This window comes from Camarhynchus parvulus, chromosome 8 (assembly GCF_901933205.1).
Source record: "Camarhynchus parvulus chromosome 8, STF_HiC, whole genome shotgun sequence".
Lineage (NCBI taxonomy): Eukaryota > Metazoa > Chordata > Aves > Passeriformes > Thraupidae > Camarhynchus > Camarhynchus parvulus.
Window position 1 is genome coordinate 485,261 of NC_044578.1, and position 25,158 is coordinate 510,418.

Below are 25,158 nucleotides of genomic sequence, written 5' to 3' on the forward strand. Positions count from 1 at the left end.
ATTTTCGTTCCGTGTTCCGGGGGGAGCGGGGCGGGCGGATCGCGGGGGGCTGGGGCCCGCGGGCCGGGCTGCGGGAGGGCGGAGCGGGGAGCCCGGCAAAGAGGGCCGAGCATCCTCCGCCGCCGGGCCGGTTGCCAAGGCGACGGCTGCGTGGCAACGGGCTGGCAGCGGGGACCGCCCGCCGCCGCGCCGATCCGAGCCGTGCCGAGCGGAGCCGAGCGGAGCGGAGCCGAGCGGAGCCGAGCGGAGCGGGCGTGCTGCCCTCCGCCCGCGCTGGATGCTGCGGCGGCCGCCCGGGGCAGCCGCGCTCCGCCGCCCGCCGCCCGCGCAGCCCGGGCCGCCCTCGCCGGCAGCAGCAGCAGCAGCAGCAGCAGCAGCAGCAGCAGCAGCGCTCGCCCGCTCTCCGGGGCCGGCGCGGAGCGGAGATGCTGCCGCCGCTGCGGAGCGCCGGGGGCTCCCACCGGTGGCTGGCCATCGTGTTCCTCGGCCTTTGCTGGTTCCTGCCTCCCGGGAGACTGGCCGCGCCGGGCGGAGACTTCCCGGGCTCTGCCGTGGACAACCTGGTGGTCAGGAAAGGGGACACGGCCGTGCTGAGGTAGGAGGCGGCGGCGGGCGGGAGGGATGCGCTGCCGCAGCGTCCGGCCGTCCCCGGGCTGCCCAGGGAGGCTCCGGCCGAGCCCCTGCGGGGATGCTGCGGCGGCGCCGGGCCCGGGGGTGCCCCGGCCGGTGCCCCGGGATGCGGGAACTTGTCCCCAGCGCCGGCCGGTGCCCGCAGCCCTGAGCTCCGGGCCGCCCGTCGGCTCCCGGCGCGGATTCGTTCCGCGGTTTGCCCTTTTCCACTCTATTGAGAAGCCCCGGCTGTTGCTGGAAGTTTAGGAACGGGTTGTTGTGGTGAAATGATGCAGTTTTGGCTTCCGGGGCTCTGCAGAGCGAGCAGCGCGGGGCTGTGGCAGGGAGAGGACGATTAAACCCTGCCAGGAGCATTACCATCGGCATTATTTATTTTGATACATAGTTCTAGATTTCCCAACGATTGGAGCGCTGGCTCCCTGCCACGAGGAGATTTTGTGCTTCCCGTGGCTCTGTTCCTGCCTGTCCTAATGGACCCTGTGCTCCCGGATCTCCTGTCTCTTGACTGGAGCAAAATTTGTTTACCGGCACTCAGGCACCACAATCTACCCGAACCTTTCCTTCTGGTTTGTGTTCAGCAATCCTCTGCCTTCATATAATTATCCCCCAGCCCCCACTCCAACTTTTTATCGGTGTGTTGTACTTTGCCTTGATCCTACCACAGTTCAAACCCCCATTTTCTCCTTCTCTGGAATATGGTTGAAGCTCCTGGCTGGTGAGAAATCTGATTTGATTAGCTGCATTTCTCAGCTATGAAGTCTCTGGCTGTATTGTTTTTTGCTGGGCTGCCACGGAAATCTCCAGGTTACAATGCATTTTATCCATAAGCATTTTTAATGATCCAACAGTCTGCTGTAAAATGCTGCGTGAGGGATTTTCAGTAGGGATTTGGAAGCGGTTTTAGGCTGCTCCTGTTGTAGTAGCTCCTGAAAATACAGTAGATGTCTATGTAGGGCAGCTGACAAGTGGTTTTTATGTGTACCTCAATTATCCTCTGTATTCTGAGACGCGCTCAGGTCCTCGTGCTTTCTGTGGCGCAAAGGGAGAACCCAAGGAAATAATAATTACAAAGTGGTTTATTTGTGCCGGTGCAGGGAAAGTAACTCGCTGGGTTCACAGGCTGTTGAGGCACACTCAGGCACTATAGAACACTGTTAGTACGTTCCAAACTGCCTGGTGGAGGACGGGTGCGATCGCTCCCAAGGCGGGCTCGGCTGGAGCCCGTCCCGGCTGCCAGGCCTGTCTGCCGCTCGCTGCTGGCTCACACAAACGAGACGGAGCTCGGGCTGGGAGCATCGCTGGGGTCTCGCCGGGGAGGGCCGGGGTGCGTTTTGTGGCGGGGCTGCTGCAGGGAGCGCCGGCAGCGCTGCTGAGCCCCGAGCGGGGCGGTGGGATGCGGGAATGTCTGTGCGGCGGTGGGATGCTGGAATTCTGTGCTGTGGAGCGGTGCGATGCTGGAATATCTGTGCTGAGGAGCGGTGGGATGCTGGAATATCTGTGCTGTGGAGCGGTGTGACGCTGGAGTGTTTGTGCTGCAGCTGGGTCTGCTCCTAGTGTCCTCTGACCATCTCCTCTCGTCCCTATGCCTCCTGACCAGCTCCTCTCGTTCCCTGTGCCCCCTGCCCATCTCCTCTCATTCCCGTGCCTCCTGACCATCTCCTCTCGCTCCGTGCCCTCGGCAGGCTCGCTTTAATCGGGGTTATTCTGCTTCGAGCTGGTGACCCGAGAGGGGAAATGCGGGCTCGCGGCGTGAGCAGCGCCCCAGGCTCTCCCGCCCTCACCTCTGCTCCTCTGGGCGTCCCTGGCTGCAGGTGCTGTGAATGTACCTCAATGCGCATTAACGTGATTGCTGTAGCTGTTGGGTTATCGGCAATGGGCTCTGGTCTGGACTCCAGCGGGCTGGAAAAGCCATTCGGGGGCTGCAGGAGGAGTTCGCTCCCCGCAGCCCCGGAGTGCCCGAGCCCAGCCGTGCCCGCAGCGCCCGGAGCGGGCTGCGCTCCGCTGCTCCGGGTCCTGGCACTATGGCCGGGGCTCCCCGCGGCCAGCACGCCTTGGTTCCCCCTCTCTGCTCGGGGTTCAGCCGCCCTGTGCCAGTGAGGGCTCCAAATTCACCCTAAAATTCACCGCCCGTCCGCGGGTGCGAGGGTAGCCAGCTCCCGGTTTGAGCTCCTGCGGGGACACGGGCGGCGCTCCCGCGGCTCGGAGTCGGCGTTTCCGAGCCTGAGGGCGGTCTCTGGGCTGGGGCTGGGCTGCAGCCGTGCCCGAGCCCGGGCCTGGGGCTGCCCTGGCTGGGGCACACAGCCCCGGGGCTCCGGCTGCAGCTGGGCACATCTGGCCGTGCCCCGAGGGTGAGAGCACAGGGCACCACGGGGCTGCCGCTGGGACCGGGACAAACTTCCACCCCAGAGTCTCGTTCTGTGCTGATGTGCCGGGGGAGAGGGCACAGAGCCCCTCTGGGTGAGCCCAGGTCAGGCTGGGCTGGGTCCCGGCCCCAGCTCTCACACCGAGCTTCCATTGTCTGCCCGAAGATGGGCAGTAAAGGCTCCTGGGCTGCTGGCCTTCTCCAGGAGAAGCCTCCGTGTGCTAACACAGTAAAAAAGTTCAGCTCCCTCATTTTAAATGGTTAATTCACGTCTCAGTGCAATCAATCCCTTTGGATCGAGCACACAGAGCTTTCTTGAGGATCATCCCCCCCTGTCCCGGTGCTCCTGGAGCGCGGCTCCCTGGCTGCTGCTGCTGCTCAGCCAGACCCCAAGCCTCACCCATGGCCCTGGGGGCGGCTGCCCTCCCCACCCTGTGCCAGGCTGCGGTGGGGCCGGGTGGAGCCAGGCGGCACAGGGTGGGGATTGTCCCCAGGTGACACTGAGAGCTGGGACTGTCCCCTGGCGGCACAGGGTGGGGATTGCCCCCAGGTGACACTGAGATACTGGGACTGTCCCCTGGTGCCCAGGTGGCACAGGGTGCTGGGATTGTCCTGTGGCCTCCCAAGCCAGCACTCCCAACAGCAGCAGTCCCAGAGCCCACGTGCCCCTTCCCGAGGCTCTGCCAGAAGAGAAGCTTTGCCAAGGGTGTCACTGGGCACCTGTTCTGGTACAGAAGCTCCTCAGCACAGGGATTTTAAAGAAAACCCCTCCTTAGCTGAGGAGCTGTGCCTGTGATGAGTTATTTCTGCAGCCTCAGTAATTAAAGCTGCTCCTTTTGTTTGGTTTCAATGGGTGATGGATCCCCACAGTCCCAACTGTTTGTGTCTGCTGGAGTTGGGAGAAATTCTGTCAGCAACGCCGTTGTTTTGCATGGCAGAATAATTTTGGGAAGCCGCTGATTTTCAGCAGTAGAATTCCATCCTGCTTCCTTTCTGCATTCTTCCCAGGCAGCTGGTTAAGATTTTATGAGAACAAACGAGGAAGGAGAGCGAGTTCTGAAGCCGTGGTTTTATTAAAAGAATAAATTGCTGCGTTGTGCACTGGTAGGAGTTCAGGAAGCAGGCTGGGCATTCAGAACCAGAACCAGGCTTTGCTGTGATCCCCTGTCAGGAGAGGGATCACCCTGTGTTCATCACTCTGTGCTCCATCATTACCCTGTGCTCCATCCCCCCATGCTCCATCATCACCCTGTGCTCCATCACCATGTTCTCCATCCCCCTGTGCTCCACCACGCCATGCTCCATCATGACCCTGTTCTCCATCACCCTGTGCTCCACCACCTTGTGCTCCATCACCCCATTCTCCATCACCCTGTGCTCCACCACCCCGTGCTCCTGCACATCTGTCTCACTGACAGCACAAGAGGCAATTTTGGGAGAGGAGTGGTTTAGGAGAGGTGACAAATGCGGAGGAGACGGCAGGAACAGCCCTGTCACCTCCCATGTCACCTCCCGTGTCACCTCCCTCCCTGCCTGAGCAGGGCTGGATACCCAGGGCAAGCAGAGGTCCCCTCCAGCTGGGTCGGGGGCTGCTCCCCCCTTCCCAGGAGGTGGAAGGGGATGTGGGCAGGGCAAGGGGGAGCTCACCCGGGGATGGCAGCAGGAGGCATTGGGAAAAGCAGGAATTCCCCTTTCCCCGTGCTGGAGCTGCCCCGGGCAGTGCCAGCAGTGCCTGCAGACCCCGCCTGCAGTTTGGAGCCCAGATCCCCCCTTGGAGATCAGAACGTGCACAAATGAAGATGATCAAAAGTGTTTTTCTAGCGAGTAAAGGTTTTTATGTGTGTTTTGTTTTCCTCAAAGCTCCCAGGTAATGAAGCCAAGTGTGAGTGAGAGTACCTTTATAGTACCTGTGCGTCGTGTCAGCGCAGCAAATTGGGCTTTAGAGGCTGTCGTGGCTTTTAAAAAGCACAAGATCGTTTCAGCAGTGTGTGGTTCCAGAGGAGTTGGGGCAGGTGTGCTCTGCAGTCTGGGCCCAGAGCCCTGCCTGGCCTTCCTCAGCCTCCAGGGGCTCAAAACAAAACCACAGCATGACTGTCAGCACCCGGGATTCATCCTGGGAGCTCTGGGCATCCTGCCCGAGCTGTGGGTCCCGTGCATCCCTGGATCCCCAGGCCCTGGGAATGGCTGGGGAGCCTGTGGGGCTGGAGCACCTCTGCCAGGAAACCTTGCACCCAGAGCTGAGCAGCCCCTCAGGAGCATGGGGGTGCCTAATTCATATTGAAATTAAATTACTGATGGGCCAGTGACTGTTGGACTTTGGGGTTTACCAGTTTTGCCTTGTTTTCCAAGAAGAGCCATGCTTTATAGCTGAGAGCCCTTGCCTAAAGAGGGAGGGCATCCTGGGAAAGCTGTCAGACACCCACCCAGTGTCATTTGTGTTACTGAGAACTGAGCATTTGGAAAGAAGCTCTGCTGCAGGAAGACAGTGAGTCCATGCAGCAACTGGAATTTTGGGATACTCTAATGTTTGGATGCATCCCAGCATCCCAGTCCCTCCAGTGCCTGCCCAGGGCTGGGCGTGGCTGTGAGCACAGGCACTGGTAGAGTGTAATAAATATAGTAAATATTTTAAAGTAGTAAATATTTATAATATTTATTTATATTATAGTAAATATAAATAAATAGTCTGTGCAGAGTGTAATAAATACAAAAGTCCCCTTCTTTCCTTTATGGTTTCAAAAGGTTCATTTCTTGACTTCCATCCCCTTGATATTCTGGTGCAATTTGGGTCATAAATCCTTTGGCTCCGTGGGGTTTCATTGCTGAAATGTGACTGTGGGACCTGCAGGCTCCTGTGCACACCCCAGTAGATGAAGTTGTTGTTTGCATAAGAATTTCCTCTTCCCAATCCCTGCCAATTATTAAACAAGCACATTATGGCACTCGCCTCTTGTCTGCGCGGCAATAATAAATAAATTCAGCGCAAATTAAAATAATTTATCATTTTAAATGATGGCGAATGTTTCAGCTGTTCTGCAGAGGAGCTAACAAAACAAGGAGTCAGTAAGGGGTGAAAACTGGGATTTGTTCCAAGGGGCTGTTTTGTTGAGGAGAAAACAGAGACTTAATGGCTTTCTCCTTGTCTCCTTGTGTGTGACAGAGTGCAGCTGATGTCCCAGGGCAGGGATCTCGGGGTCTGGGCACTGCTGCCCGGGGCCAGGCAGCCCACAGAGCTGGGCAGTGGGGCTGGAGTGGGGCTGCTGCTCCTGCCTGTCTGGGGAGCTGCTGGGAGTGATCCCGGAGTGATCCCAGAGTGATCCCATGGGGGCTGTCCAGGCAGTGACCCAGAGTGATCCCAGAGTGACCCCAGAGTGATCCCCTGGGCTGTCCTGGCAGTGACCCAGAGCGATCCCAGAGTGATCCCCTGGGCTGTCCTGGGAATGATCCCAGAGTGATCCCCTGGGCTGTCCTGGCAGTGACCCAGAGTGTCCCCAGAGTGATCCCCTGGGCCCTCCAGGGAATGATCCCAGCGTGATCCCAGAGTGACCCAGAGCGATCCCAGAGTGATCCCCTGGGCCCTCCTGCAGCTGCACCCCTGCCCCAGGTGTGTGGGGTGTGAGCCAGGGCAGGGGCAGTGCTGTGGGAGCAGGGTGTGGAGCTGTGCCTGATCCCAGGGGAATGGGAGCTGGAGGGGCAGCACGGCCAGGTCAGAGTGCTGAACATGGCAGCTGATACAGGGCGAGTGGCACAGGGGATGGAGCTGTGACAGGGCTCAGCACCAGCTGCACATGGGCCCTGATGCCATCTGCCATGGGATCAGAGCCTCCCTCCCAAATCCCCTGGGCAGAGCTGCTGGGGGGCAGGGCTGGCTCTGAGCACTGACCAAGGAGCTGGAACTGCCCCTGTGAGCCCCAGTTCCTGTCTCAGCCCTTCCCAGCAGAGGATTGGCATGGCCAATGCCTCCTGAGTCTCTGCTCCTGCTTTTCCATCCCTGGACCTGCCGGCTCTGAGTGCCCACGGACAGGCCTGGTGTCCCTGGAGCATGCCCTGCTCCATGGCCGGGCCCAGCCTGGCTGGGTGCCCTCCCTCTGCTCCTGAGCTCACTCACAGGGCTCAGGGGTGTGACCGTGCTCACACGGGTTCTCAGACTGGGGAAGAGATGAGGATCTGACTCCATGTTTCAGAAGGCTGATTTATTATTTTATGATATATATTACATTAAAACTATACTAAATGAATAGAAGAAAGGATTTCATCAGAAGGCTAGCTAAGAATAGAATGGCAAAGAATGATAACAAAGGCTTGTGGCTCGGACTCTGTGTCCGAGCCAGCTGGACTGTGACTGGCCATTAATTAGAAACAACCACATGAGACCAATCACAGATGCACCTGTTGCATCCTACAGCAGCAGATAATCATTGGTTACATTTTGTTCCCGAGACCTCTCAGCTTCTCAGGAGGAAAACTCCTAAGGAAAGGATTTTCCATAAAAGATGTCTGCGTCCTCCAGAGAGCTGGGGCTGAGCAGGGAGTGCAGTGCTCGCTCATGGCTGCACTGGGCTCAGCAAGGCGAGGGCTGGGTGCTCAGAGCTCTTTCCAGCCCAAACCCCTCCTGGAGAGGCCTCTCTGGGCAGTTTCTCTGCAGGCTTTGCTGCTGTGTGTCACCCTGGTTTTTGAAGATTTTCTAAGCCTTCTGATGTTTACATTCTTGTAGTGAACTTTCTCACACACTTTTTGTAAATAACTCATTGGTTTGCATTCCTTTATGGAGGAGGAGAGAGTTGATGGGCTGTTGGTTTGTCCAGTGTCATTGGAGAGGTGGCACTGTCACCCTCCGATCCACTGTCACTTTTGGAAATCTACAAATGTTGGAGTCAGAAAATAAACTTCTCTTCTCCACCTTGAGAGCAGCGGTGTGTGCTCGTGTTGTTTGGTGTCCTGCAGTGACAGCTGTGTCCCTGGGCTGGGCCAGGGCAGGCTGGGCAGGGACCATGCACCCGCTTCCAGGGGCAGAGCCTTGGCCACGTCCACGGCACGGGGGGCAGCAGGGAATCTGTTATGAAAGTGGCCTAATTATAACGAGCAGTTTTCCCCCTGGCTGGAACAAGTGGGCTAGAAAATTGTACTCGACTTTTCATTCAGAGACTATTAAAGAGCAGAGGAAGGGAGAACAAAATATAGCTTTTGTCACAGCCCTTTTTATTTTTTTTTTTTATAGAGAGTCCTGCACATGGTCAGAAATTAGTTTCAAATTACTTTAATTATCGTATTTAGTATTTGGTTTGTGATTTTTTTTTTAACCTGCATAAACCCCCGTGGTGTTACATTTCTCTAGGTGAAGGTGCAAGGGCTGAGCACAAACCACAGGCAGCAAAGGGAATGTGGCTGCTGAGGTCACCTGGGGCACGGGGCCGGGGTGGCCCAGGCTGGGGACAGCTCGGGCTGAGCCCCAGGGAGAGCCAGGGCTGGCAATGCCTCTGGCAGCCCAGCATGGGCAGCAGGGGAGCCTGGCCGGCGGCCCCAGGGAGGGGAGAGCTCAGGCTGGGGGCAGAGAGGGTCCCAGGGCATCCTGCAGGAACAGGGGCTGGAGGAGGGCAGGTTTGCATTGGGCATTGGGAAGAGACTCTTCAACCCAAAGAAGTCTCTGGTTCTCTGAGTTTCGCACAAACTCAGGTTTAGTGACCTGCTCCAGCGCTGGTTTCTCTGGTGTGGGTTTGGTTTCTGCACCTACAGTTCCAAGCATCACCCCAGGATGTTTACCCTGAGCTGTTCTCAGTGAAGTGCTGGATTGCCCCCATGATTTATTGGAGCTGTGCTGACCAGGTCAACTCCCCAGACACCTTTGGGGCTCCATGGACACCTCCTGAGTGTCCCCTTCCCCTTTCTGGATTCCTGGCTCCTGGCCTGGCTCTGCCCTGAGTCACAGCCACCTCAGCCCACAGAGATAAAGAAATGCACTGAGTCATCCTTAACCTTCCATTCTACTTCTTAATTTGCATTGGTGCCTCAAAACAATATCCCTTCTGAGCCCTCCCTCAGCTAATCTTGTGAAAGGAAAATGGATTTGGACATGTATAAAACATGGAAAGTCCCAGAACCAAAAAAGAGGATGAAATTCACAGCAATCAAGCTTTTCAAGGCAGCCAGCCCAGAACCATCACGCTGGAATTAAAAATAAATTTGGTTACAGGAAATCATCTCCTGCGCTGTTCCCCTTGGTGGGCTGGTGTAGGAGGGCAGGAGGCACAGAGCCCGAGGCTGGGGCGCAGTCCCAGGCACACACACAGCAGTGCCCAGGGTCTGGGTGCAGTCCCAGGCACACACACAGCAGTGCCCAGGGTCTGGGTGCAGTCCCAGGCACACAGAGAGCAGTGCCCAGGGTCTGGGTGCAGTCCCAAACACACAGCAGGGTCTGGGTGCAGTCCCAGCACACAGCAGTGCCCAGGGTCTGGGTGCAGTCCCAAACACACACACACAGCAGTGCCCAGGGTCGTGCAGTCGCCCACACACAACGGCCCGGGTCTGGGTGCAGTCCCAGGCACACAGAGAGCAGTGCCCAGGGTCTGGGTGCAGTCCCAGGCACACACACAGCAGTGCCCAGGGTCTGGGTGCAGTCCCAGGCACACAGAGAGCAGTGCCCAGGGTCTGGGTGCAGTCCCAAACACACACACAGCAGTGCCCAGGGTCTGGGTGCAGTCCCAGGCACACAGAGAGCAGTGCCCAGGGTCTGGGTGCAGTCCCAGGCACACACACAGCAGTGCCCAGGGTCTGGGTGCAGTCCCAGGCACACACACAGCAGTGCCCAGGGTCTGGGTGCAGTCCCAGGCACACACACAGCAGTGCCCAGGGTCTGGGTGCAGTCCCAGGCACACAGAGAGCAGTGCCCAGGGTCTGGGTGCAGTCCCAAACACACACACAGCAGTGCCGGTCGGTCAGTCCCAGGCACACAGAGCAGTGCCCAGGGTCTGGGTGCAGTCCCAGGCACACACACAGCAGTGCCCAGGGTCTGGGTGCAGTCCCAGGCACAGAGCAGTGCCCAGGGTCTGGGTGCAGTCCCAAGCACAGAGCAGTGCCCAGGGTCTGGGTGCAGTCCCAGGCACACACACAGCAGTGCCCAGGGTCTGGGTGCAGTCCCAAGCACAGAGCAGTGCCCAGGGTCTGGGTGCAGTCCCAGGCACACACACAGCAGTGCCCAGGGTCTGGGTGCAGTCCCAAACACACACACAGCAGTGCCCAGGGTCTGGGTGCAGTCCCAGGCACACACACAGCAGTGCCCAGGGTCTGGGTGCAGTCCCAAACACACACACAGCAGTGCCCAGGGTCTGGGCGCAGTCCCAGGCACACACACAGCAGTGCCCAGGGTCTGGTGCAGTCAAAACACACACCATCAGTGGCAGTCGACACACGCAGTGCCCAGGGTCTGGGTGCAGTCCCAGGCACACACACAGCAGTGCCCAGGGTCTGGGTGCAGTCCCAAACACACACAGAGAGCAGTGCCCAGGGTCTGGGTGCAGTCCCAAACACACACAGCAGTGCCCAGGGTCTGGGTGCAGTCCCAAGCACAGAGCAGTGCCCAGGGTCAGCTGGGCTCCCAGCTGGAATGGTGACCTGTGGGCTGAAGAGCTTCCCTGCAGCCACCTAGGGCTGGGAGAGATGGCAGGGAGGGACAGAGGACACTGCTGGGGACAGGGACAGCCACAGGGACACTGCTGGGGACAGGGGACACTGCTGGGGACAGGGACAGCCACGGGGACACTGCTGGGGACAGGGGACACTGCTGGGCAAGAGGTTGGGTGTGGAACAGAAATGGGCTGGGCTGGAATTCCCAGATTTGCTGTGGCTGCCCCTGGATCCCTGGCAGTGCCCAAGGCCAGGCTGGACACTGGGGCTGGAGCACCTGGGACAGTGGCAGGTGTCCCTGCCATGGCTGGGGTCTGGAACGAGATGGGATTTAAAGTCCCTGCCAACCCAAACCAGTCTGGGAGTCTGTGCATTTCTCCCCCGTAAGAATTCTGTGTTTGTGGAATTGTTTTGTTTGTTTGGGTTGGTTTTGTTTTGGTTTGGTATTTTTCATTGCTTTGTTTGCTTTCACTTTTTCCTTTTGTTTATTCTGTTTTGGGTGGCATGTTTTGTTCTGGCAGCTGCGTGCAGCATCCCAGATCTGTGATTTTCTGGGCATGTTGGCTCAGGCTGCCCCCAGCCCTGATGTGGCCCTTCCCTCCCAGCAGAGCCCTGTGGGATCCACACTCTGACCCTGCTCCGGGGGAGCTTTTTAACATTCCTGGGCCTCAACAAAACAGAGACTGTTCCTGTCGTGCTTCCAAAAACATTTCTCCAGCTAAGAAATTCTTTAAATAGTCCACACAGAGTGAGGCTGCTAATTTGCATGACAGCTTGATTAAACGTAACCTGCTTCCACACTTAATTTATTTTGAAACTGCCCAACGTTTTCATTCCATGCCATTAATCTTACATTAGTAGACTGGCTTGATTATTTAAGAAGGAAGGTAATTTTACGTCTTCGTTGGTGTAAGTTCAAACCCATACTGAAAAATGGTCTGAAAGTGGTTATAAATAACAAAAGCCTTTGCTCCACATAAAGATCTGTCGGACCTGGTGGTGTGATGCAGAAGGAAATGAAGATTTAGGTGCTTTAGTGATCATCTTTGGCTTCAGCAGAACTTGGCTCTGTGCGGCAATGTCTATTCTGAGTGTGTGGGTTGGGGACCCAAAAAGGCAATGTTTAAGGGTGCCTCTTGCACAGGTGCTCCATTTTCCCCAGGAAGTGATATTTTTAGGGAAACGGAGTCTCAGAGGCTCGGGCAGAGCTGTGGCACTTCCCCCTTGCAGTGCGTCTGCTCCAGGAATGGGCCACAGCTCTTTGCTTGCCAGGATGCTGGGGCTGCTGCCTCACGTTGGTGCCAGGTCCTGCAGAAAAGGGCCCAGGCAAGATCCTCTAAAACTCGTTTCTACACTAATTTAATCAGCTTCTCTTTCCAGGGCAGGACTAGTACAGAAACAGAATATTTCAGATTTCTTGCAAAACTGGAGCCTAAACTAAAAATTATTTAGGTTATCGACCATCTGTTCTCAAAGGATGGTTTCATGAATATGGCTGTGAATGCAATTTTTAGGTAAAGCTCATGAAATTCCTCTTTTTTTTTTCTTTTTTTTTTTGTTCCCTTTTGAATATTTCTATTATCCCACACTTTTGCCCTGCAGGCAGGTTCTGGATCCTTCTGGATCCCCTTGGTTACTCCCTCATTTCCTCTCCCTCTGCTCTTGGAAACTCAGCTTGCAGTCTCCATGAGGGTGGCACAGAGATGTTTTCTATTTCACATTTGCAAACTGAAACGTTCACTTTACCTGCTGAACCGTCCCTGTAGGTACCTACCAAGGAGCTCAAGCACTCCACTGAAAGAGGATAAAATCCCTTCTGTCTCATTTCTGCCAGTCCCCAGTGGTGACTCTGCCTTGGACGCCTCCCTGGGCAACTGTGCCAAGGCCTGAGCACCTTCCCATGGGGGAATTCTGCTGGCACTTTCAGGGATGAGAGGAAGGGCAGATAACCAAGAGGAAGCTGCTCAAAGGGACATCCCAATAAGCTGGGTCTGTTTTAAAACCAGACTTTGTGCTGGGCCTAACTCAACAGCAGGGCAAAGCCCAGGGCCAGGATCCAGAGGTGTGCACAGCTGGCCATGGAGGAGAATCCAAAGCTTTGCTGATGTGGAAACGTGCTGGGACCTGTTTTCCCAAAGCTGCTGGCAGAGCAGAAAGGGGCAGAGCAGGGACAGAAATATTGTGTGGGAAATAAAAAATGTTTACGGGGAGAAGCTTCAGGAGCCCTGGCTAATTAGCTTGGCAGAGCGGCATTAGGCACCCTCATTGTGCTGGAGAATGTTTTAATGTCAGAAACCTCCCAAAATCCAATCTTGGCAAAAAACCCATAGTGCAAACTAATGACTAAAAGCTGAAAGTGAACAATTCCAACTTAACTGTGAAGGGAGGGTTTTAGAGGCAATTAGCTGCTGCAATCAGCTCTCAGAGCAACGCGGGGCTTCATCTCTCGCGGGGCTCCTCATCTCTCGGGGCTGGCTGCCTCTGCAGAAGGTGCCTTGGGCCCTTTGCTGAGCTGGATGGTGTCAGGGAGGGGTTTCCTGGGCAGAGGGAAGGGAGAAATTCCCTTTTTCCCAGGCCAGTGCGTGCAGGGCTGTGTGAAGCCAGCTCCCCCCACCAGCCTCACTGGTGCCACAGCAGAGCACAACCATGGGCTCTTGGGAGGATTTGCTGGATCCAGAACTTTGTTTCTGAGTGTTAGTGGGTGTCATGGTGCAATTGATCCTGTTCTTTAAAGTACATTAAATTGATATTTGATTTTAATGCTAAAAATCTGATTTCCTTAGTGACCCAAATGAAAGCTGTTGTGTGTAGGGATGTGACTGAGAATATTCTAATGCAGGCTGCAGGTATGGGAAAAATGCAAAGCCTGTTCAAGGGATGCTTGGCCTCTGCCTTGTCACTGTCACCCCTGTGGCACGGGGCTGCAGAGGGCAGCTGAGCTGGTTCCAGCTCCTGGAGGAGCCAACTCAGAGCATTGCTGTGCCTTTCCCCACAGTCATTCAGGAAACAATCTACTCCCGTGTCCTCTGCTCACAAAGCCATAAATCTGTGCTATAAGTAAGCAGTCCGATTTAATAGTCAATTTTATCTGCAGATTGTGAGCGTCAGGACTTTTGAGGAGCAGTGATTTCTGCCAGCAGCACAGGAGCACTGCCTCTGTCCGGGTGGGTGCTGGCAGGTCCCTGCTAATTGCACTGGGGGCAATGAGGAGGGAGAGCAGCGGGCAGGTCCCTGGCACTGCCCCAGGCCAGGCTGGGCACTGGGGCTGCGGCACCTGGGACAGGGGCAGGTGGTGGAACTGGATGAGTTTCTCCATATTTTCTCATTTCTCCATGTTTCTCACTTCTCCATGTTTCTCACTTCATGTTTCTCACTTCTCCATGTTTCTCATTTCTCCATATTTTCTTATTTCTCCATATTTTCTCATTTCTCCATATCTTCTCATTTCTCCATTCTTTCTCATTTCTCCATGTTTCTCATTTCTCCGTGTTTCTAATTTCTCCATGTTTTCTCATTTCTCCATTCTTTCTCATTTCTCCATATCTTCTCTTTTCTCCATTCTTCCTCTTCTCTCCATTCTTTCTCACTTCTCCATGTTTCTCATTTCTCCATGTTTCTCCATTCTTTCTCATTTCTCCATGTTTCTTATTTCTCCATGTTTTCTCATTTGTCCACTCTTTCTCATTTCTCCATATTTATTTTCTCATGTCTCCATGTTTCCTCTGGAAGCTTTCAGGATGTTTCAGACAACGCCCCAAGGGGCCCGGGGTGGGTGACAGATCCCTGTGGGTCCTGCCAGGCTCCCAGGGGTGCTCCAGGGGGATGGGAATGTGCCTGCCCGGGTTTAATGAAGATATCCCACATCTTGGGGATCCAATTTACTGACTGTCACTGTTAATGAAATCTCTCTGAGCAAAACTCGGGGCCTGACACTCCCAGGGACAGAGACAGAATCCGTTTCAGGTGAGCACAGAAATTCAGCCTGTGAGGTACCTGCGACTGTCACAGGTGAAAATCTCTGCTAATGAACTGTGTATTAGTGTGAGACAGGAAGAGAACTCCCTCGGTCTCTTAATTTACTTTGAATAATTCATTAGCTCGCACTCCTCACCCATGGCAGTCGCAGGTAAATCCCACTCTGCAGCTGCTAATTAAAGTTGCAGGATGAAGGGAAGCTACTAATGAGATGCGAAACAAGTCCTCCAACAATGCAGAGGCACTTGTAGGCACACCAAGTTCTATTGCTGGCTTTCACAGGAGGGCAGGGAACGCTGAGGAACTCACAGCAGGACTGGATCTCTGCACAACTCCTGACAGGAGGGGAGCAGGGGCACGAGCAGAGGGAGCAGCTCAGGCTGGGCCAGGGCAGCTCAGGGTGGGCACTGCAGGAATTTCCCCATGGAAAGGGGGCTCAGGCCTTGGCACTGCCCAGGGAGGGTTGCAGTGCCCATCCTGGGGGTGCCACTCAGAGCTCGGGGCTGGGGACAGGGTGAGGATTGGGCACAGCTGGGACTCCATGGGCTGGGAGGGCTTTTCCAGCCCCAGGGATGCTGAGAGGAGCACGAAGTACCTGTGGCACCAAAATGGGTCCTTAGAGCTCCTCCAAACCTGTGGAGATGGAAAATAGTGCAATATTTCACGTCTTTATTATATATGAAAGAACACAGACAATAAGTCTGTGTGGATTTTTCCAGACACTTTTATGGATAAATACACTGCTAAAATATCACCTGTGTACCAGGTCATGTTTTATAGGTTATAGCAAACCCTTGTTACGTGAGTGAGGGTCTGGGTGTGCCATGTGGTCAAGGGTGTGGACCTCAGGGAATGAAAAACACAGCACCAGCTTTGCACGGTAGAAATTAATATTTCTGCCATTTGCTTCTACAATGTAGGATGTAGGAATTGAATGCTGCGTGCAGAGTACACAAAATTGCCTTTTTGTGGTTTGTGTTGTCTGGTTTGTTCACTACACTGAAATTTGTGACATTGCAACACATTTAAATGTGTTTTCTGCTGGCTGGGAATGAGATATGCAGAGATCTGCGTGGGGACATGGAGAGGGACAAAAATACACTTTTAATGATTATTTTCAATGTACAAATTTCAGCTCGCTGCTCAGACAAATTCAGCTGAGTTCAAGCACTTTGTCTTACTCAAGAAAATATCTCCCAGAGAAACGTGAGCAGCAGAGCCCCCTGAGCCCGGGCCAGGCGGGTGTGAGGAGGGTGAGAAACCCTGGGAAAGCTCTTCAGGATCAGCTGCTTTCCTGTGGAAACAGGGAAATATTAACAGTGCACCTTCCTAATGAAGCAAATTGAGCTGGAGCTGAAACGCACATAGCTGTGATTTAAAATGCAAGCAACCTCTGCAAATCAATACGAGCTCTATAAAAAAGGGTTCAAAACGATGATGCAAACGAATCCTGAGGTGCAATATTGCTGTCAGGCACAACACACTGATCCCTGCCACTCACAGCCTGCTGCTGTCTGTCTGTGGCACTCCTGACAGAGCCACAACTGCAAGAGCAGGCAGCTCCCAGTTTGGACCAAGCAGAGCCCTGACCAAGCCTCAGCAGCAGCAGGGTCCTGTGTGTGTCCTGTGGGTGTGCTTGTGCCAGGGGAGCTGCTGGAACCCCCCTCCTGCAGCCTGCGTGGGCTTTGCAGCACTCAATGAGAAAGTGAAGCTTCCTCGTTAGACTCAGTGACAAATAATCTGCACGAGGACTCATTAGCAGAAAGTGTAATTATTGCATCTTGCATTGAAAATTGCTTAAACCTCTATTCTTGACAAATAAAGCAGCTGACCCTTGATTAAAAGAGATGATGGGTGTGAGTAATTAAGGCCACACTAAATGTAATACATCTTCAAAGCAGCCCTGTGCAATTTGTCTTCTCTTGCCTCTTTTGAAAGCTTCTCTTGCTTGTTTGAGGTTGTTCCTCCAAGGATTCTGAGGAACTGAATTATTTTGCTGGTTGGCGAATTGGAAAATAATTTCCTAACCTTGATCATAAAAGTTGTGGGAAACACCCGGGCTTCTTCACAGCATGAGAAATCCACTTAGTGGTAGAACGACTGTCATTGGAAAACAAGCGTTCCCTGGGAGCTGTTGGGAGGGAAGGCGAGCAGAGCTCGTGCTCTGGCCGCCAGGAGCTGAGGCACTGCAGGAAAGGCAATTTGTCCCCAGGACAGGGCAGAGGCGGCTGTGTGAGGGCACAGAGCAGCACTAGGGAGCCCCGGGGCAAGGCACCAGGCTGGGGAAGCTGAGGGCGTCTCAGGCAGGACACGGGGCCAGGCCAGGCTCTTGGCTCACTGCAGTGCCATTTTTAATCACATGGAGGCTGGAAAAGCTGGGCAGTTTGGGCTTTGCCCCCCGAGGGCTGGGGAGCCGCTGCGTGACAAACGCCAACCACTTGTTTTGGAAATTGTAAAAGTTTAATAGTAATGAAATGGTTAGGAAAATAGCAATATAATTAGAGTAATAATAACTTGGACAATTTGGATTAGGACAATATGAGACAATAGAAACAAAGAGTTATGGATGTCCAGGTACCTCTTTCTGGGCAAAATAAACCCGAAAAAGGACCCACGTTAACAGAGGATTAACCCTTAAAAACAACAGCCTGTTGCATATTCATACACCTCATCCATGATGCATAAATTCCATTCAAACACAGCATTCTCTCTGGGCAGTGTCAGCTTCTTCCTCTGAATCCTAACGGGATCTTCAGGGCTGAGGAGGCAGGAAGAAGTTCGTTTCTTGTGATAAGAGGGCAATAAATTCTCTTTCTCTGAAAGATTCAGGTGTCCTGTGGCTGCTATCTCACTGCAAGTCCTCTCTTTAAAAAAGTATCCTACACAGCATAGTTTCTATTTTAACATTTTGCTATAACCTAAACCTATACTTAACACACTACTTAAGAAAATTAATACAGCATAACTTTCTACCACAACACATATAATATTTATTTTAATATTTGCAAAAAGCCAATCATAAAATATGCATTTTGCACACACTGCAATACTTTTGCTTTTACAACACTCATGTTTTGTGTAGTAAGGAACCTTGGCTTTCCATTTGGTAATTTAAATCTGTACAGGTCACAGAACCATTGGAGGGCTCATCTTTTCCTGATCTGAAATGGTTCTCGCTGTAAATCAAATACACATCGATGTGGTTGTGTTCATGAATTAGTAATTTCTCTCACAGTGATATAAAATCAGTGTTTCATAATCAGTCTTCTGCCTTTCTGGACTCTGCCATGGTGGAATCTTGATGCCATGGAAATCCAAGGGCACAGGACTCTGCCCTCAGATTCTATAAGCAGTGGAAATCTTTGTTCCTCAGATTAGAAATCCAAGGGCTTTCAGATTGAAGGAAATTTTTCCCTCCCCCCGTCATCTGGGAATGCCCAGGAGCTGGATCTACCTCATGTGCGGACAGGACACAACAAAAAAGCCAAACCTGGAACCACGGAATTGTCCAGCCTGCTGCGCTGGACAGGACCCAGCAGGACCCCAGGACTCCTGCTGTCTCTAGAACAAGCAGGAATGAAGAGCTGCAGCCTGGCTGGAAAGGGCCAGACCTTGCCCTGGGCAGGGGCAGAGCTCCAGCTGGTGCCAGCAGAGCCAGGATCTGCTGCTCCAGCCGCTGCCAGGGGGAATGTGAGCCATGGCAAGGGCTGCAACAGAAGCTTCTTTTGTACCCACGGCCAAAGCAGGCCAAGAGCTTACTCAGGAGATGGAAGTTCAGTCCTGCAAGGCTCCAGAGAGCTGCTCCAGCTTCCCAGGGTGATCCATCTTGGCTTGATCTTGAATGGGAAATCAGATCTGAGGTCCCTCTTACCTCGTCCCGATGAGATTGCACTGGTTCAGTGCATTATTAGGAGCACAAGGCACGGTGGGTGCCTGTGCTGTGAGGGACCCCTGGGGCTGGATTTACTGCCCTGGAGCTGCAGCTGCCCCAGCCTGGCTCCCCCTGACTTTCCCCTCTGTGCTCCTGCACAAAGCAGGGCTTGGCTCCAGAGCTGCTTCCAGAGCAAGACAGACACCTTTTCTCTTCCTGACAGTTGTCTCAGTGACTAATTTGTGCTATTTCAGTGATAAATTAGTCAATATTGCTGAGGAGCCATGTCTTAAATCCCTTTTTTGTTTCCTTGGGCCCTTCAGGAGTCATTTTTAGTCTGGCCACGGATGTTGTCTGTAGAGAAAAAAATGCCAGCAGTGAGGCTGGCCCTGGAACGTGTCTGTGCTTTCCTTGCCACCTGAATTTTCCATTTCCTTCCCACAAATGAGAGTGAAGTTTGGTAACACAAGTGGGAGTTGTGACTTCTATCAGAATTAGGGAATAGATTCACCTGGTTCTTTTCATCTGAGCCCAAAAGCAGGTTCTGTACATCCGAGTTCCCATCTCCTGCACTGATTTCCCAGGCAATCTCAGCAATCTGGAGTAAGTGTGGTTTTATTTAAGGTGGGTGCTGCTGACATGTCCATAAACACTCCCCAAAGCTCTCGCCCAGCCTGCTGATTGCTGTGTGTGAGCAACAGGCACAGAATAAATATGAAGAGCAAGACTTTGAGGCAACTTAATAAAGCTCCACTGCTGTCAATGCAGCGAGGGCAATTTCAGTGGCTTAGAAGGAGAATGAGTGTAAAATATGAAACGAGGCTCTGCTGCCAGCGTGGGACAGGCTGCAGGCAGAGATGGATGCGAGCTCAGCTCGGGGGTCTGGCATCCCACACGCTCATTTATTTTCATTTAATGTGTTTTTAATACCAGCATTTGGATCTGCCTGCATTTTGAACTGCATTATCTGCACAGAAATGCCTGGGTTGTGGCTGAGAGTCCTCAGAGATGTTTGTGAATCTGAAGAGAGACAGATTCATTATTCCTGTTAGTGTCACAGGATCCCGGGTTGGGTTGGGAGGGGCCTTGGAGCTGATCCCATTGCACTGTTCCATGGCAGGGACACCTCCACTGCCCCAGGGTGTCCCAGCCTGGCCTGGGCACTGCCAGGGACCCAGGGGCAGCCCCAGCTGTGCCAGGGCCTGCCCACCTGCCAGGAACAATTCTTAATTCCCAATCTCCCATCCATGCCTGCCCTCTGGCACTGCCCATGTCCTGTGTGACCTCGAGGTGTTTGTGCCTGGCTTGGCTTCAGCCTGGCTGTGGGCCAGCAAGGATTGCCATGGGGAGCTGTCACTGTGAGGTTTCCTGAGAACCCCGCACCACCTTGCTTTGATAAATCAAATTATTCCTCTCGTGGTGCCCAGCGGGGGAAGCTGCTGCGGTCCTGGATGCCGAGCTGGCCTCGGCCGTGCCGCGGCTCCCCCCGCTCCTGCCAGCTGCGTTTCCATGGCAGACGGGCGCTGGGAGCCCGGAGCCGGAGCTCGGACACGTCCGGGCGCTTTGCTGGGGCTGCAGCGCCAGGAGCGGCTCCGGGAGCGGCTCCCGAGGCTCGGGGCAGCCTCCCCGCCCTGGGGGAATGGGGGAGCTCCGGAGGGGCACGAACCTCCTTAGAGAGGGACAAACCATCCTATAGGGGGCACAGGATCTTATAGGGGCACAAACCATCCTATAGAGGGACAAACCTGCTTATAGAGGGACAAACCATCCTATAGAGGGACAAATCATCTTATAGGGGCACAAACCATCCTATAGGGGCACACAGCATCTTATAGAGGGACAAACCATCCTATAGAGGGACAAACCATCCTATAGAGGGACAAACCCGCCTTGTAGAGGGACAAACCATCCTATAGAGGGACACAGCATCTTATAGAGGGACAAACCATCCTATAGAGGGACAAACCATCCTATAGAGGGACAAACCCGCCTTGTAGAGGGACAAACCATCCTATAGAGGGACACAGCATCTTATAGAGGGACAAACCATCCTATAGAGGGACAAACCATCCTATAGAGGGACAAACCTGCCTTATAGAGGGACAAACCATCCTATAAAGGGACAAATCATCTTATAGAGGGACAAATCATCTTATAGAGGGACAAACCATCCTATAGAGGGACAAATCATCTTATAGAGGGACAAACCATCCTATAGAGGGACAAACCCGCCTTGTAGAGGGACAAACCATCCTATAGAGGGACAAACCATCCTATAGGGGCACAAAGCATCTTATAGAGGGACAAACCCATCTTATAGAGGGACAAATCATCCTATAGAGGGACAAAACCGCCTTATAGAGGCACAAACCATCCTATAGAGGGACAAACCTTCTTATAGAGGGACAAAGCATCTTATAGAGGCACAAACCATTTTACAGAGGCACAAACCATCTTAGAGAGGCACAAAGCCATCTTGTAGAGGGACAAGAATCTATGAGAGAGGCACAGAACCATTGGCAGAGCCCTCCCCAGCCCAGGGGGTGTTGTCTGGGCGGGAACAGGGTGGATGGAGCCCTGGGATGGGGCAGTGTTTCTGGGAAAAGCCTGTGCTTTGGTGGATTTTCCAGCGCTGGTCACAAATAGTTTCAGCGTGTGCAGTGGTTCCTGTGACCCCTCCCGTGGTTACCCTGGGATCATCTGCTTTCCTGGCAGGACACTCCAAAGCCCACAAGGGTTTGACATCAGCAGCTCCATTTGGCTTCCAGCACACACTCAAATCAGCTTTCCCTTCAACCTCACTGGCCTGGAGGAGCTGTGCAGATACTGGCTGCAGGGGTGGGTTGGGGTTACTGAGTTTTGATGCACTGCAATCCAGCATTACAAAGCACTCAGTGACCAACTCTCTGGAATTGTTTTTCTCAGCTATCAAATATTTCTCTATATTTTAGAAGAAGTTAAGTGCCTTTTATTTTCACCTTTACTTGAAGCATGATTTTATTTTTTTAAAGATTGTGGGTTGTGGAATGAAAGCAAGCAAGAAAAAGATTTGTTTCTCTCCTCTTCTTCTCAAAATACGATTTTTCTTTGTTGAACTTTGTTTCCCAGCTGAACACTTTGGGAGATTTAGAAGTGTTTTTGATGCAGCGTGGTAGCGAGCAGAGTTATCAGCAAATGGCCTGTTGCTTTAGCATCAATATCATCCCTGCACAGCACCTGCCTCTGCAGGAGGGGAGCAGCTGCTGGGGCTGGGAGCACAAATGGAACCTTGATGGATTCACAGCCTGGTCCCATTCCCATCGCTGCTCCCCCCATGCTGCTCTGGCTCAGCCCCAGTGCAGGGACAGCCAGGCTGGGATGGGCTGGGACAAGGAAAGCCCCCCTGGGTTTGTGTGCAGGTTTCAGGGGAAGGTTTCTGTGCTGTGAATGGAGTGGGAAGCTGCAGTGAGATGGTTGTGTGTCCTGGGCTGGTCAAACAGCCGGGGCAGTGGGGCCAGGGAGGGACTGGGGACAGGGATGGAGGGACAGGACATGGGAATGGCTCCCACTGCCAGAGGGCAGGGCTGGATGGGAGATTGGGAATTGGGAATTGTTCCCTGGCAGGGTGGGCAGGGCTGGGATGGAATTCCCAGAGCAGCTGTGGCTGCCCCTGGATCCCTGGCAGTGCCAAGGCCAGGCTGGAGCACCTGGGACAGTGGGAGGTGTCCCTGCCATGGCAGGGGTGGCACTGGGTGGCTCTGAGGTCCCTCCCAGCCCAGGGTGGGATCTCTGGCTCTGTGGCTGCCACAGGGGCTGCACTCAGGGCTGTTTGTCCCCAGGGCTCTGCCCAGGCTGCTCCTGCTGGGGTTTTCCCTCCAGCCCCATGGCCCCAGCTCCAGCCCTGAGCACCACCCCAGCTCATTCCCTGCTCACCTGGCAGCCCCTGCCAGCACATTAGAAAAGGAAAAACAACACCAGTGCAGTTAAACACTGCCCCTGATGGCTCTGCAGCTTTGTGTTCTCTGCTCAAACCCCCCAGATCCATCCTGACAGACTCTCATGTGGGCAAATGTGGCCAAAGAGATTTTTCCTCATTGGGATGATGCCTCGTTCCTCTTCTGTTGCTTTTCACTCCAGCTTTTATAGCTTGCTCTGAGAAGATTGAGATGTTTTATTCCTACTCCATTAAAAAATAAAACACTGGTGCAAGCTAAATGTTAGTTTGAGAAACAAAGTGTGAGAAATCGGCTGTGATTGCAGTGTGGTGGAAAATCTTCCTATTTTATTGAGACACAATCAGTGTGGATCAGTTCTGCTGGGAAGAGCAAGCTGCTGTGATCAGAGCAGCCCGGGGACCTACAGCCAAAGGGAAAATGTGTGTGGAAAGGCTGCTCACCCTGCCGAGAAACTCGCCCACATGTGGCCTAAAATCTTCCTGATAGGGACTTAGAAAATGTTCTCCTTTGAACCCATTCTCTGCAATTCCCAGAAACCTGGGTAGTGCAAAGATTTCCTATTCCAGTCACTTACCCCTCCAGCATTAATGGAGAAACCTCGGCCAGAATTCTTTTCTCATTATGGATTCCTTAAAAAAACCAAACCCCAAACCCACAACTGAAGAGGTTTTTTCTTCCTGAGTCCAAGTGTGTCAGTTCCAAATTCATGGGATCGTTGCAGGTGGAAATGTTTGCTCCTCCTGACAGCTGTCAGCTTCACTGGGGATGCAAATTAATATTGAAGGACAACAAATGAATGGCAGGAGAAATCTTGAAAATCTCCTCAGCCCGAGACATTCGGGTGCAGACTTTTAATGCACTAAAATATGAATTGCAAGTAGGCAAATTACTGGGGGATTCAGATGTTGGTTTGTGAGGGGAAGGAGCAGATCCCTCTGACAGGCCCAGAGCAGACAAAGCAAAGCATTTCAGAGCCTACCTGGACAAACAGACAAACAGACAAAGAGACAAACAGACAAACAGACCGACACTGGAGGCACTTCGGTACTTCAGTGGAGAAAATCGAATTTCTGTCATTATCACTCAGTTTACTGCTTGCTTCTTTTTGCAGCTAAATTATTTTACAAATATTGGCCTGTCCTGTTTGACGAGAGGAAACAGCCTCATACTGTGCCAGAGGAGGCATTGTCACATCCACCCTCTTTTTTTTGGCTGTGAATTTTTAATTCTCGCCCCAGTGTCGCTGGGGGAAGCTGCAGTTGTCAGAGTATTGGTTGTAAAGATTTACTTCTGTTGGAGTGCTGTGGTACTTTGTGCTGTAAACCTCAGGACTGCAGAGCAGCACAGGAAAATTTAGGCTGAGTAATTTTTCCGGATCAATAAATGCATCCGTGAGCAGAAGGGGCTGGAGGCTGAACCCTCATCCATCACTGGTCCTGGAACCCAGTCAGGGCCAGAGCTTCGTCATCCCAGCCCTGGTGCTGGGCACAGCGCTGCTCCTGCTCACAGAAAATGAATTTATTGACAGCTGGGCCTGGATCGATTACAGCCTGGCGCTTCCTTGGGCAGGAGTTTCCTGTTGGTGAGCAAGGAAAGGCTGGGGATGGGAGTGGAGCAGGGATTTGTGCAGGGACAGCCCAGCCTGGAGCAGGGCAGAGCAGAGATTTGCTCCATGGACAGCCTGGGCACCTGGCAGATCCATAGCTCCAGGATCAGCACACCAGAGAGTTTCCATTGCACGCTGTGTGGAGGAGACCAATAAATAATTAATAATTAATAATTAATAATTAATAATTAATAATTAATAATTAATAGCAAGTATCAGGAAAGGTCCCTGCCCACTGCCAGGCTCTGGAGCTGTCCCTGGCCATTCCCACACACCAGCTCCCTGTCCCAGCTTCCCAGTGGGGCTGGGAGCAGAATATTACAGCGGGGCAGGAATTTCTGCTTCTGTTCTCCAAAAGAGATCCATTTGCAAGAGGTCAGTTTCACATTCAGCATTTCCTGAGTGACCTGTTTAGCTTTTCCTCATGTATTTCTTCCTGATATAATTTTAGTTGCATTTTTAGGTGTAACTGTTGATTTGCTTCTGGTCAACAACACTCCCTTCTCAATGCTGGTTATCTTTTATATGTCATAGAGAGAATTAATTATGGCAGGGGAAAAAAACCTCTTGGAATGCAGTTTGTGCACGTGTTTGTCACAGCGATCCGTTTAGTGAGACACAATTAAATCAAGGGAAATCTAATGGAATAGAAAATCCGACCTCCCCAAGGGAACTGCTTTGGTTCCTTGGAAGCTCAACAGGAACATGTGCATGATAATCCCAAGGGTTTAGAAATACATAAAAATAAAGTTATTGCTGCTCCCATTGGAGGGGGCTGCCCAGGGCAGCAGGGCAGTCACTGTCCCTGCAGTGCTCAGAAAATGTGTGGCAGTGGCACTCTGTGGTGTCCCTGTGGGCGTGGGGGTGGGCAGACAAAGTCTGCACTTGAGGATCCTGGAGATCCTTCCCAACCTTCACAGTTCTGGGATTCTGGGATTCTGGGATTCGTTCTCCTGCGGGGGTCAGGCTGGCTGGTGAAACACTGGGAGCATCTCCAGGCGTTGGGAAGTGTGCTCTGGAACTGTGGATGCCCACAGGGATTTGGCTCAGGAAGGTTCCAAAAAGAGAAGCACAGAACTATTGAGGCTGGAAAAGGGACTCGGGCAGCCCAGGTTCTGCTCAGGTGCCACCACCCCACTGAGCAGCTCCACTGTGAGCC

The 25,158-nt window shown here is 53.2% G+C and overlaps 1 protein-coding gene across 5 annotated transcripts in view; it reads left to right on the plus strand.

Annotated features, from left to right (window-relative positions):
- Positions 1-344: 344 nt before the first annotated feature.
- The window catches only part of NEGR1 (neuronal growth regulator 1), a 171,975-nt gene continuing 147,161 nt past the window's right edge, over positions 345-25,158 (plus strand). For all 5 annotated transcript variants that reach the window (XM_030953651.1, XM_030953652.1, XM_030953653.1 and 2 more), the window contains exon 1: positions 345-595. In XM_030953651.1, the coding sequence (XP_030809511.1) occupies positions 426-595 (170 nt within the window). In that variant the 5' untranslated portion in view covers positions 345-425. The remainder of the gene's footprint in view (positions 596-25,158) is intronic.